Genomic DNA, 14,325 nt, shown 5'->3' with positions numbered 1-14,325 from the left:
GCGGCCAGTAATAATACTAAATGTAATCGTTTCACGGAGGCGAAACTTGTGAGTGAAAATTACAGAAAAAACAATGGACACAAGCAAAAAAACACTTGAATTTGCTTTCATAGACAACTATAAAATATAGTATATCTATATTTGCGCAATGAATGATGCAATGTCCAATGCATTGCATCTTAATTTGGTGTCCTGTATTCGCAACGCCCTGTCGCTTTTCTGGCGTAGTAATACTTCAGACGTCGCATTGAGGTGCTGCCATCTTGAAAATGGTGGTCTGCGTTACGTGGAGTGATATGTGCCTGCAATAGTTTAACAATAATTTACCGAAATGGCTGATGTAAAATCGTCCCACAGTGAGCCTGAAATGAAAGGATGGCTTTTCAAATGGACCAACTATTTAAAAGGATACCAGCGAAGATGGTTTGTGCTGTCTAATGGACTTTTGTCGTATTACAGGTAAGACTGTACAGACACTTTCACCTAAATGATATGGATTATGTCATTCGCACGTACTAGAATGCTTTGCTGTCATTCGAATGATTTGCGCAGAAAACAATGTCATGACATTATGTAGCTAAGAGCAATAACAATCTGGCCATGGATGTCAACCAGAACTTAACTTTCTTTCTAAAAGTCTCAGCGAAGTAGTTTGACATTTAATCGGCCTTCAGCTGTTCAGTAGATAATACCTTGCACGACTTTGTCGCTCATTAAAGTAGAAAGAAAGAAAAAAAAGATTACATAGGAGTATTATTAGCCATTCACTCATCCCTTAGAGTAATAACATTTTTAGGTTCGGTTAGATAATTTTGGTGTCATGCTTCGTACAAATCAGGGTTTATTCTAGGGCCGAAAATTCGGGGGGGTCCAAACTGTCTATCCGCCGCCGCCGGCGGGCTGCTCGGACGGAGTAAGTACTTGTAATCGCTCGCATGAACTCAGTTTGTGCTCACAACTTTAATTTGAAAACTAACTCTGCTCGAAAACAATTTTGGCTTCCCCATTCCATGTTAGCAGTGCTGTTTAGAAGAAAGCTTTCTTTGGCTTGCATGTCCCCAGCTCCAGTCCGCCCCCCCCCCCCCCCCCCGGTTAGTCCTAGAACGCTTCTGAAAACTACTTGTTCCTATTAAATGTAGACCAGTCCAATCATTGTAACAACCTCATTGTAAAGGATTTTTGCCATAAATAGAATAAGCCCTGAAGCTGATGGCACTTGTAGTGTTTGGATGCCTGGTGTGGATATAGTTGCTCAGTTGAAAATGCAGACCATAGTGTAGTGGATCAATCAGAATCTGCCCAAGGTTAGCTGCTTTACGTCATGGAAGCCTTTATTGTTTGTAAACCTGTTAGCGGATGTTGTTATCAACCAGTGCAAATAAATAAATGCGGACTAGCAGCTCGCTGATGTATTTGCGATTTTTTTGCTTTTATATGTTTAGGTATCAGCATTGCAGCTGTTACATGCACAGCTGTCATAAGTTAAAATGTTTTCTAGGAACTGGATGTATTTATCTTGTATCAGTTACAGTAGTGTAAGGGAATAACTGTTATTATATATTGTCACTATAAGAGCATAATATTCTGTAATGAAATGCTGTAAAATGGCTTTGCATTCTCGTTACAGTAGGTCCTAGTTACCACTAGTCACATGATCACTGGGGAGCCAAACATCAAGAGTTATTAGTAGTGTGGAATATAGCAAACTGTAGACTATATTTTTTAGCCTCATTGTGCGATGCATTACTCCCAGGAGTAAGGCTTCTCTCTTATATTCCCAACCAGTGTTATCAAAGTGAATGCGTAATACTTCCTGCAGCCATTAGAGCCAGTGGAATGTACAGTGTGGAGCACTATGGTACAATACATAAAGTCTGATTTGAAGATGACTTCAATTGAGGATCATATTGACTAGATTGAGAAATTCATTTCAATTGTAAATAGCTAACAACTGCACAGGATTACTCAGTCTCATTAGTCTCCATAAAGATTGTGTTCATCAGGAGTGAGATAATATTCATAAGTCAGGTGAAATAAGTCATAATTCGCTGCTAGTCAGTGTTATGAAGTAAGACTTTCCAGTTACCAAATTCATTAGTGGGAATTAAATTTTTGCAAGTTACAATTGTAGCTTTTTTTTATTAAAATAATTCCCAGTGACATTATAAGGGATGTTAGGAAGGGTCAGTTTAAATAGTTAAATGATAGTCACTCCTGTTAGTTATTAAGCATTGCGTAATATGAAGTTCTGCAAGATCCTTCTCTATTTGCTTGATCCATAGGGAGCCAGTGATTTTACACTTGTTGGCTGTTTTGAAGATCTTACAGGACAACTTGTGGGAGCCCATTCTGTACATGTGTACGAGTTGTTGTCTTCTGATGGCATTGGTGATGTTTTCTTGGTGTTGGTAGACTTTGATTAGGTGTTACCATTGTCTCTTATCTGGTAGGATCCTCGGTCCCACTGTCTTTCGCAGCAGTTTTCTTTCTACTAATTAGAAGATTCCTTTTGGGGTCTCCTTGATTAGGGATAGGCACACTGCTGCACGGAGAACTGACAGTTTGACTGTTGTGTTATAGTGTCTTAGTTTGATATTCATTGATAGATTTTTCAATGTGTACATTTTTCTGCAAGCATGGTATGCACTATCTAATTTGATTTTCATTTGATTGACAGCAACTATTTCACCGAGATCCATATGCTAAATTTCTTTAGTTTTAGCTCCTTTGATATCCTTGGAAGCAGTGACTTTAGCTTTTCATCCAGCTGTCTTGTTACATGTTGTTTGAAGTTTTTGTAAAAGATTTTGTATGTTACTGCAAGGAGAAATATTCGTCTGTACTTACCACAATCTGTTTTGCTTCTATTTTTGTGTATTGGGTGGATAGCAGCTGAGGCCCAGTTTTCAAGGAGTTTCTTGTTGGCCCATATGTTCAGGACTGCTGTTTATATATGTTTGTGTGTGTTTTCTCTAGTTAATTTCAGTTTTTCTACCACTATCCCATCTGCCCCAGAAGCTTTGTTGTTTTTGAGGAGATTAACAACCTCTTGGACTTCATGATTTGTGGGAGGAGGGATGTGTTTGCTGTTGGTATTTGTAGGTTTTGCAACTGGGAGTTGGTGAGTAGGTTTCTTGGCATCTAGAATTTTATAGGAGCAGTTTAGTATTAAAAATGTTGTTTACTTTAAATGGCCGTGAAAAATAATTTGTTCAAAGACAGAAAAAAGGATGAGTCTCTGTCTTTGCATACATTTAGTTTCTGTTTTCTAGAACGAACATTTATCGGTAGATGTCAGAATAAAGAACCTTCAAGCATATTTACCTTGCCAAGACATAATGTTTCTAATAAAGGACCTTGGAAGGAAAAATATGTTTTTTTTTTCTGTGACACTGAAAAACAAGATTGTTGCTCATGGATGTTCAGGAACTGTGAGTAGATGGTACTTATATCACTAAAAAAAAAAAGTTATGTTCCATCATCTTTCTGGTGTGCATCTGGGATAGTCTCATTTCTTCTTCCACTATTTGGGCTCATAACTTTACAACCATTTTCAAGGTGAGTCGCTGTCATAATTTGAACCACTTGAAACAATACTGTGGAGTAAATGCTTGTTTAAAGGATAAAAACTTTTTGATATCAAATTATTTTAAAATTTTTGTGCACGACAGTTAGTAAAATAATTTAACCGATAGGAGAATGGTTTTAGGTAAACCAGGGTAAAAGTTACATATTGGACGTTCCCCCCCGCCCCCCCCCCCCCCCCCCCGCCCGCCCGCCCGCCTCTCCTCCCTCCCTCCCTCCTTCGCTCATTGCAGTTTTCAATAAGTCGTGGATACAAACATTAAGCTTCATTACCTGTCAATTTGTTGCTCTTGCTTGGCATTTACATTCTTTGGCCGCATTCGGGAGGACGACGGTTCAATCCCGCGTCCGGCCATCCTGATTAGGTTTTCCGTGATTTCCCTAAATCGCTCCAGGCAAATGCCGGGATGGTTCCTCTGAAAGGGCACGGCCGACTTCCTTCCCTGTCCTTCCCTAATCCGATGAGACCGATGACCCTCGCTGTTTGGTCTCTTTCCCAAAAACCAACCAACCTACATTCTTTGGCCTCTGTCTCTCTCTCTCTCTCTCTCCCTCCCTCTCTCTCTCTCTCTCTCTCTCTCTCTCTCTCTCTCACACACACACACACACACACACACACACACAGAGAGAGAGAGAGAGAGAGAGAGAGAGAGAGAGAGAGAGAGAGAGAGAGAGAGAGAGAGAGAGAGATATTGTTTTAACTTGAGACAACTAAACATCTCGAAAATGATTCATGAGGCAAAAAGTTAATATTAGTTAAAGGCGACATCCGCCTGTGCTACAACCGGCTGCCTCCTAACCACCCGTTCTGTGTGGGTGGGGTGAGCTTTATATTTTCAGGTGGGAAACCCCATTTTTATTGCAAATTCAGATTCTGCACCAAACGAGATATACAGTTTACTCAAACTATTATTTTCCATTTGTGGTAGATGGCACTGTAATCGACATATGTCTAGTGTGCCTCTTTTTGCAGTTAAGAACCAACGTATTCGGTTCTGCATTGCATTTACAATGTAAATGTGAACTTTTATGTTCAAACGGTGGATATTGATGTTCAGATGTTAGCTGAGGCTGCAAATGTGATTGTACAGTACAAAGAATATGGCTAGACATTGACATTTCTGTGCAGGTAGGCTGCTTGTATGGTAGTGTAGTGTTTAAGGGGGTTGGGTTGATTGTGGTGAGTTTCCAAACCATTATAATGCTTGTGGCCACACGTGAGCCCCACCGCCGGCCGCTGTGGTCAAGCGGTTCTAGGCGCATCAGTCTGGAACTGCGCTGCTGCTACGGTCGCAGATTCGAATCCTGCCTCAGGCATGGATGTGTGTGATGTCCTCAGGTTGGTTAGGTGTAAGTGGGCCTAGTTCTAAGTCCAGAGGACTGATGACCTCAGATGTTAAGTCCCATGCTGCTTAGAGCCATTTGGACCATTTTGAACCCCGCCACCAGGGTGATTGATTTTGGTGTGTTTCCATCCAACTGCTGTAAATCTTCCATTGGCCGCTACACTGCTACCGGTGGGATACAAATCACAACCATTACAATAAGGTAAAACGTCAACAGAGCTATGACAGATGCACCTGCCGTGAATGCTCACTGGAACGAAGCACCCCAGTGGTGAGAGGCAAGGGGCCCACCAAAGTCAAGCACCCCTATGGTGAAAGGTAAGGGGCTCAACAATACACTGGGAACAGACATTGATGTTGCTGTTTCTGGGTCACATTGAACATAGCTTCTAACTAGACATTGAAATGGTGAACCATATTTTACTGTACCATCAAGTTTGTAACACTAAAGTAAACTTGAGACATCCATGAGAAGAGAGTGGGGCGTGCAATAAGTAATGCAGTGCATTTTTTTTTCTCAGCCAATTTCGGTTGGAAAATGCAGAGTTTGTTATGGGACGTCATGGAATATTCCCACTTCAGCCCGTACAGTTTTATAAAGTTGCGGTAGGGAGCGATGCTACACTTAGCCTTCAAAAGTTTGCCTGTAATGGAGATGTGTTCTGTGGAGAGAGCTGCCATTGAAATTCTTTTGGCAGAAAACCAGAGCATTGCAGATATTCATAGCCACTTGCAGAATGTCTATGGAAGTCTGACAGTGAACAAAAGCATGGTGCGTCATTGGGTGAGGCATCTGTCATCGCAGTAGGGTTGCGCAAATCTCTCCAAACTCCAACATACTGCTGTCCGCATGCAGCTATGACTCCTTCAGTGGTTGAACATGCAGACACACTCATTCGAGGTGACTGATAGATCACAATCAAACATCTTGCTCAACTGGACATCACTGTAATGCTCACAGGGCTTCATTGGATTGTTCTTCCTCATCCACCGTACAGCCTGTATCTTACACCTGCCAACTTCCATCTGTTTGGCCCAGTGAAGGATTCATTCAGTGGGAGGCAGTATGTGGATGATGGGGAGGTTGCTGATGGAGCAAGATGGTGGTTTCAATGCCAACCACTAGAGTAGTACCATGTGGGCATACAGGCATTCAATTAAGGTGGTGTAAATCTGTCACATTAAACGGTGATTATGTTGAAAAAATAGGGTTTTGTAGTCGAAAGAATGCAGCATAATACTGAAATTTCTTACTCTGTGAGAATTGAAGGGCCATGTGTTTAATTGTTAAAAACCATTCAACAGCCAAGATCGCATAATATATTCCTTTGTTATTTAAGACAACCAGTTTCAACAGACTACACTGTCATCTACAAGTAAGAAAATCTTTTGTTGTAAAACATTTTCATTTGATGCAGACCTCTTGTGTAAGAGGTCAAGTACATAAAAATATTGCATTATAAAAGGTTTCTCACCGCTAAAATATTTAAAAACATAAAGCACCTTGTGCAACAGGCTATGTCTGTATACATATTGCTCATAGTTGCTTGTTGCGTTATACAACCTGGTACACAATAGCACAACTGTTTACATATGCTGGTGTATTGGAATCCTGAATAAATCAACCTGCATTTGGGGAGAGGGAGGGAGGAAAAAACTGTCGCATTACTTACTGAGTGCCCCTCATACGTTGTAATTGAATGTAGAATCAAATGCGTTGGTTCCTAATTGCAAAAACAGGCACTTTTGATGTTTCTCGATAGAATACGAATATGCATAAAAATGGATGAGGGCAAGGGGGGGAGGTTTCCAGTTTGAAAATACAAAATTGACCCAGCCCTCGCTGGGTTAGATGATGGCCAGTTGTAGCACAGACACATGTCCCCTTTCCTAATATCAACTGTTTACCTAGAAACTTTTTGTGGATGATGCGTTGTTTTTGAGATTTTTGTTGTCTCAAGTTAAGACAAACATCCTGTTTATTTACATATCATATATATTAAAATATATATATATCCTATGTGTGTCCAAATGTTCATTAGAGTATTGTGTAAAAATTTGAAGTAAATCGGCTGAGAACTTTTCGATATTTTTGGTAATAATATTTCCCCTTTATATGTTACGTATTTATTATGTGTATTTAAAAAAAAAAAAAAAAGATATATAAAAAACAATATTCACATTCAGTATTGTCAAAATTTTGAAGTAATCATTGAAGCACTTCGGAGATTTAAGTTTTCAGGAAAAGAACCTGAGGGTTTTGCTAACAACATATCCCATGTATGGAATTCCAGTAGATGTATAAAAAAAATTTCTTGTATTTGAATGCGATGTTGGCTCAAAATTTCAAAGGAATCAGAGAAGAACTTTTGGAGACAGAATTTCAAACAAACGAACCTTTAAACTTCTATTTATATAGATTATTAGTTTGGACTGAATTAGAATATTTCAGGTGTAAAATACGGGGTAATGGTTGCTACCATCAGCATCAACTGGTGTACATGGTAAAAGCTGTTGTTTGTATTACTTAGGTATTATTTTGTGGTGACATAGAAATTCTTTAAGCTCTAGGTTAGTTTGGAAGTTGACAGTTGGTTGTGAGTTGACAATGCTATGAATGTGATGTTATAAAGATAACCAAAGTACTTATTGTGACGTATATTTTGTGCATATTGCATTTACGTACGTTGCTTTCATGTCATGGGTCAAAGCAGTGATGGTGTCACTAAGGTCAGTATTTCCTGTGGCTATTAAAATTTTTGGGGTAGTTTTACAGTAGGGCAGAAAGTTTGCTACCACAACCTATACTGTTAATTGTGATAGATTGCTATGCACTACGTAGAGAAGGGATTGAGCAACAGACAGACACATTTCAAGTACATTCAAAAGTAGTCTAACCTATTGAAAACAATCTTCCTTCAGGTATAGAAAAATCGATCCCCCCACCTCTCTCTCTCTCTCTCTCTCTCTCTCTCTCTCTCTCTCTCTCTCTCTCTCTGTGTGTGTGTGTGTGTGTGTGTGTGTGTGTGTGTGTGTGTGTGTGTGTGTTTTTCTTCCCTTTTGTACCATAAGTCTGAGGAAGGATTACTTGGTGGACTTAATATGCATGTCTGTCACTCAATGCCATCTCTGTGTGGCAAACAGCAATGTATCCTAATACATGTTCCGAGTATCCCATACCAAATTTTCCATTGTTTGATAACTTACATTGAACACTGTTAGTGAAGTCTTAACTTTGCATGAATTATCATTTTAGTACTTTCATTTTAGAAATTAATTTTAGATGTGGTCAGTTTTACATACATTCATTGTGGCTGGAGATTTTGCAGCAAAATGTCTGAGTTTGAAGCATTCTTAAAGAAGCAATGAAGGTCATATACACTAGGTAGAGAAAACTGGCCAAAACCCTAAATAGACAGCAGTGATACTTTCGGGGTGGATCCAGGAGTATAGTGGAAGGATAGGCTAGCAATAGCTGTAGTGTGTAGTATGTATTAATTGCAGTAGTCAAGGGATACAAATCCACCAAGACAGAAACAGAAACTGCTCGTGAGATTGTTTGTGCAAGACTCAGTATGAAGGGAGGGAACAAAGTGATAACTTAATCATTCTCTCAAATACCAGACTTTGCCACAGATTTAAGTGAAAACTTTTGAGAAAACCTCTGTTCCAAATTACATATTCTCCAATTGTATCATCATTGTATCATTGGAGAATAATTGTAGAAGGATAGAAAGTGATTTAGAGCGAATTTCTTTTAATGGGATGAATGGCAGCTTGCTGTAAATGTAGAGAAATATATGTAAATTCAGATGTGTAAGAAAAAAAATTGTAATGTTTGAATACAGTTCTAGTGGTGTGCTTCTTGATAAAACCATGTCAGTTAAGTAACTTGGGATAACATTGCAAAGCGATACAAAATGGAATGAGCATGCAGGGATGGTAGCAGAGAAGGCAAATGGTTGACTTTAATTTATTGGTAGCATTTTAGGAAAGCTCATCAACAAAGGAGACCATGTGAATAAAACTTGTGCAAGCCTTGCACAATTGTTCGGGGTCCCCACCAGGTTAGATTAAAAGAAGACATCAAAGCAATTCAGAAGCTTGCCCATAGACGTTTCATCAGTAGATTCAGTCAACGTGCGGGTCTCATGGAGATGCTACAAGTACTCAATACTGAAATGGCAATCCTTGGAGGGAAGAAAATGTTTTTTCCACATAACACTGTTGAGAAAGTTCAGAGAACACACACTTGCAGCTAGCTGCTTAATCATTCTACTGCCATCAAAGTACATTTTGCATAAAGATGAGAGAAATCATGGCTCATATGGAGGCATATTGACAATAGTTTTTCCCTTGCTCCATTTGCAAGTGGAATAGGAAAGAAAATAGTGGTAGTTTTTGTATGTCCGTCCTTTTGGCTGGAGTTCTTGGGGACCAAGGCTGTTCACTGTTGTGAGAAAAGGAAACTCTTACAGCTGTCCTTATGATATTACTTATTGTGTAGTTACCAGTTTCGGCACTTTGATGCGCCATCTTCAGGTCTGTATGCATAAACAGTAGCATTATCAACTTATCAACCATGTTACACAAAGACAGATTAAGTGAATTTACAGTAATCATTTGATAGAATGAACAGATACATCTATTGTCACATACCTAAGGTATACCGTAGCAAATTTCCACTCTATACATTGTATAATTATGTTATTCATTATACTTTGACACGACACATGGATCATGTTTCTTTGCTTCGCTTGTTTCTGAGGTTGCCGTCTCCTTCGTATGTTTGTCATCTTCTACAGTTGTTTTGTCTTTCAGTATGTTATTTCAAGGTTGTACTGATAATTTATGCTGGACTGGCCAATAAAAATCATGGAATAGTTATTTAATGAAGTTATTAAACTGCCAGTTACTTGTGGGTGAATACAGACTAAGCAAAATTGAAGAAGAATTGAAGAAAATAAAATGGACTGTAGGTGGTCTGAGTGAAGTACATTATAAAGTGGAACAGTGTGTAAGTCTGAAGTCAGGAAATGTTCTGTATCACTTAAAAAAAAAAAAAAAAAAAAAAAAAAACAACATGGTAGAACAAAGGGTGTGGGTTTCGTAATAAATAAAGATGAAAAACACAAAGTATCAATAATAGAAGGAACATCAAGTAGAGTAGCAAGGCTTGTTATTAAAATATCAAAAAGATACAAACTACAAATAGTCCAAGTATACACCCCTACAGTAAGCTATTCAGATGATGAAGTAGAAGCATTTTACGAAGAAGTAAAAAATGTGCATAACAAAGGACGAGACTGCCACTTTAAACTGGTAATTGGGGACTTAAATACCAAAGTCGGTATAAAAAAACAGGGTGATGTCTCGGTAGACTGCCATGGAATCGATGAGAGGAACGAAAGGGGTGAAAGGCTAGTTCAATTTGTGGAAGACAATAAATTATTCATCATGAACACTTTTTTTAAGAAAAACACTAAATGCCAGCTATGAAAAACTAAGTGTAACATGTGAACTCATAAAATTAGGAAAGACAACCACTTACGTTTAGAAGATTGATGCGTGGCACGCACAAACACATGATGGAAAAAGGTAACACTAGCTTTTGGGTTCTTACTTCTTTTAGTACACACACACACACACACACACACACACACACACACACACACACACACGTCCACATTTGTGGTTTGTTGAGGGGTGACGTGGAAAGGAGAGAAAGCTGTTGTGAAGAGGGAGACATGTAGGGGAGAGCACGGGACAGCAGTGGAACGAGAGAGAGAGAGAGAGAGAAAGAGAGAGAGAGAGAGAGAGCCTGCAGGAGAGGAGAAGGAAGAGTGGCGGGAATAGGTAGTACACAGCTGGGAAGAGTGTGTGTGTGTGTGTGTGTGTGTGTGTGTGTGTGTGTGTGTGTGTGTTCTTAGTAAATAGAGGTATTTTTCCATACCTATGTAGCAACAAAAGGCAATTAAAACAAGTAGAAAGATTTACGTATTCAGTAGATTACATAAAGAGGCAGTAGTGTTGTAACTGAAAGAGAAAGTTCAAGCTGTGGCCTGGACTATGTATAAGAACTGTGGCTCAAGTTAGAAGAATAATTGACTAAGCTCTAGGTAGACATGCACTTAATACAACAATTCTTGATGGAAAAGACCATTTGTGGGATATATTCTTGGTAAAGAAATTTCTAAAGAAACAGTGACTATGTTACAGTAGGCGTAATGCAAAGATAAGGGCTGTAAATAGAGAGACACTAAGGAAAACAAGTTGAGCTGTCAGAAGACCTGAAGCTTTCAGAGACTACCGTAGCAGGATCTTATCAACGGATTTCTCAGAACTCAGAGAATTGCTGGTTATATGTGTTGGCTGTTAGTGGCAAAAAGTTACTGCGCACACATTTATAGAGGGGACAACAACTGAACTTGGCAGTAGCAAAGCAAAAGTGGAAATTTTAACTTTATTTTCAAATTTTCCTTTACAAAAGAAGATCAAAGAGTACTGACGTAGTTAATTCTCTCACCACTGCAAGTATGAGGGATATAGATATAAGTGGGAATTATATTGAGAAAGAGGTGAAATTGATCAGTTTTAACAAAGCATCAGGCCTCAGTGGAATCCCTGTCAGATTCTGTATAAAGCTTGCGGCGAAGTTAGCTCCTGTTTTTATAGCATGGATCCCTTGAAGCAAGAAACTGTACCCAGTAGGTGGGAAAAAATAAGTAAATAAATAAAATCAGGTCACACCCATCTACAATAAGGGTAGCAGAGGTGTGAATCAAACTGTTATCCGAAATCCTTGACATCGATCTGTTGTAGAATATCAGAATATACTGTGGATTCAAATGTGGTGAAGTGTATCAAACAGAGTAACTCCCTCCATGTCAACCAGTATGGACTGAAAAACATTGGTCATGTGAAATCCAAGTTGCAATTTTCTCACATGACATCTTTAGTTCTGTTAGAACAAGGCAGCCAGATACATGCAGTATATCTTGAGTTCCAAAGAACATTTTGCACCATACTACAAAACTTGAGAAATTCTTTATCAGAGGTGGACAACTCCACTTTTCACTTTTTTACCAGATAGACCAAAAACTAATTTGGTTGTCAAAGTACTGTAGATTACAGAATATTTTTCATGTCATTCTTATGATGCATTAAAAGTAAATTTCAGTTCATTTTTTTATGCAGAGTGAATAATAAACCTGAAATTTGTAGATAAATTTGGGAGTTGCCCAGTGTTGATGCACATGTGACAATTTGTCAGAGTTTAAAACTGGACAGACTTTTTAACAGGTATGTGCATTTTTGAAAGCAGTGGGCTTGACATTGTATTAAGAAAATCATTTTTATAGCCCTTTTCTATGGTAATAAAACAGAATCAGTATAAATAAGTAGCCTACAGTACGAAATTCTTAGTTATGCATGGCACAAACAATGAGATATTTTATTCATCATCTTCTTTTATTATGTCAGGCTTACTCAAATGTTATAGAAGTTAAAAAAATCAATTGTTGCAAAGCTGATGAGCTACCTAATCTTGTCAGTCATAATTTATTCATGGTCAGAATGTTGTAAATGTTCACATACACAACTTTCAAGGACAGCACTTTCAACTTCCTTCTAACATTGACCCTTGTTTTCTGTTTTATTGTATGGCAAAATCTTTTAACTTCTGTTACATACTGGGATGCAGCAACAACTACTTTAAACAGAACTGTGAAGTTTTTACAACATTTTAGAGCCCTTGAGGAGTACAGTGATGTGATACTTAATACAGTCTGTAGTAAAACTTAGCACACGAAGACACGGAGATTCTGCCGAATATGAAGGTAAAGACTGCTGTCATTTTTTCATCTGGTTTGCAACACGAACATCACAATTGGGGGGAGGGGTGGCTTCTTTATGGAATCTGAATTGTAGCAGTCTTGGCCTTCATGGTTAGCACATTTCCTGTCTAAATTTCCAGAAAATTTTACTCTAAGCCATAACAAACATCACGCTTCCTTTATGAGCTCTTGAATGCTATTGAAAAAGTATGTGCTTATTGTTGAAGATACACACTATGTGGTCAAAAGTATCCGAACACGCCCAAAAACGTTCGTTTTTCATATTAGGTGCATTGTGCTGCCACCTACTGCGAGGTACTCCATATCAGTAACCTCAGTAGTTATTAGACACCATGAGGGAGCAGAATGGGGTGCTCTGCGGAACTCACGAACTTTGAATATGTTCAGGTGATTATGTGTCACTTGTTTCATACGTCTGTACGCAAGATTTCCAAACTCTTAAAAATCCCTAGGTCCACTGTTTCTGACGTGATAGTGAAGTGGAAACGTGAAGGAACACGTACAGAACAAAAGTGTACAGGCTGACCTTGTCTGTTGACTGAGAGGGACCACTGACAGTTTAAGAGGGTCGTAATGTGTAATAGGCAGGCATCTATCCAGACAATCGCACAAGAATTCCAAACTGGATCAGGATTCACTGCAAGTAGTTTGACAGTTAGGCAGAAGGTGGGGAAACTTGGATTTCATGGTTGAGCGGCTGCTCATAAGCCACGTACCATGCCGGTAAATACCAAACGACGCCTTGCTCGGTGTAAGGAGCATAAACATTGGACAATTGACAGTGGCAAAACATTGTGTGGAGTGACGTATCATGGTTCACAATTTGGCGATCCGATGGCAGGGTGTGGGTATGGAGAATGCCTGGTGAACGTCGTCTGCCAGCATGTGTAGTAAAAACAGTAAAATTTGGAGGCGGTGGTGTTATGGTGTGGTCATATTTTTCATGGAGGGGACTTGCACCCGTCATTGTTTCACATGGCACTATCACAGCACAGCCCTACATTGGTGTTTTAAGCAACTCCTTGCTTCCCACTGTTGTAGAGCAATTCAGGGATAGTGATTGCATCTTAGAACACTATTGAGCACCTGTTCGTAATGCACGGCCTGTGGCGGAGTGGTTAAACAACAACAACAACAACAACAACAACAACAACATCCCTGTAATGGACTGGCCTGCACAGAGTCCTGACCTAAATCCTGTAGAACACCTTAGGGATGTTTTGGAATGCCGACTTTGTGCCAGGCCTCATCGACAGACATCAATACCTTCCGTAAGTGCAGCACTCCATGAATAATGAGCTGCAATTCCCCAAGAAACCTTTCAGCACCTGATTGAACATATGCCTGCGAGAGTAGAAGCTGTCACCAAGGCTAAGGGTAGGCCAACACCATATTAAATTCCAGCATTACCGATGGAGGGTGCCACAAACTTGTAAGGATACTTTTGATCAGATAGTGTATTGTTGGTTCCCTATATTGGTTAACAAAATAGCTAAAACTATATGTCATACAGCACAGCAATCAGTCCTTTCTGTTAT

The 14,325-nt window shown here is 39.2% G+C and overlaps 1 protein-coding gene across 2 annotated transcripts in view; it reads left to right on the top strand.

Annotated features, from left to right (window-relative positions):
* Positions 1–247: 247 nt before the first annotated feature.
* The window catches only part of LOC124546024 (oxysterol-binding protein 1), a 299,394-nt gene continuing 285,316 nt past the window's right edge, over positions 248–14,325 (top strand). The window contains exons 1-2 of one of the 2 annotated variants that reach the window (XM_047124997.1): positions 248–459; positions 851–913. In XM_047124997.1, coding sequence (XP_046980953.1) covers positions 332–459; positions 851–913 — 191 coding nt within the window. In that variant the 5' untranslated portion in view covers positions 248–331. The remainder of the gene's footprint in view (positions 460–850; positions 914–14,325) is intronic. The other variant, XM_047124998.1, reaches the window with a different exon arrangement.

Source organism: Schistocerca americana, chromosome 8 (assembly GCF_021461395.2).
Source record: "Schistocerca americana isolate TAMUIC-IGC-003095 chromosome 8, iqSchAmer2.1, whole genome shotgun sequence".
Lineage (NCBI taxonomy): Eukaryota > Metazoa > Arthropoda > Insecta > Orthoptera > Acrididae > Schistocerca > Schistocerca americana.
Note: the sequence above shows the minus strand (reverse complement) of the source record. Positions and strands in the feature narration are given on the sequence as shown.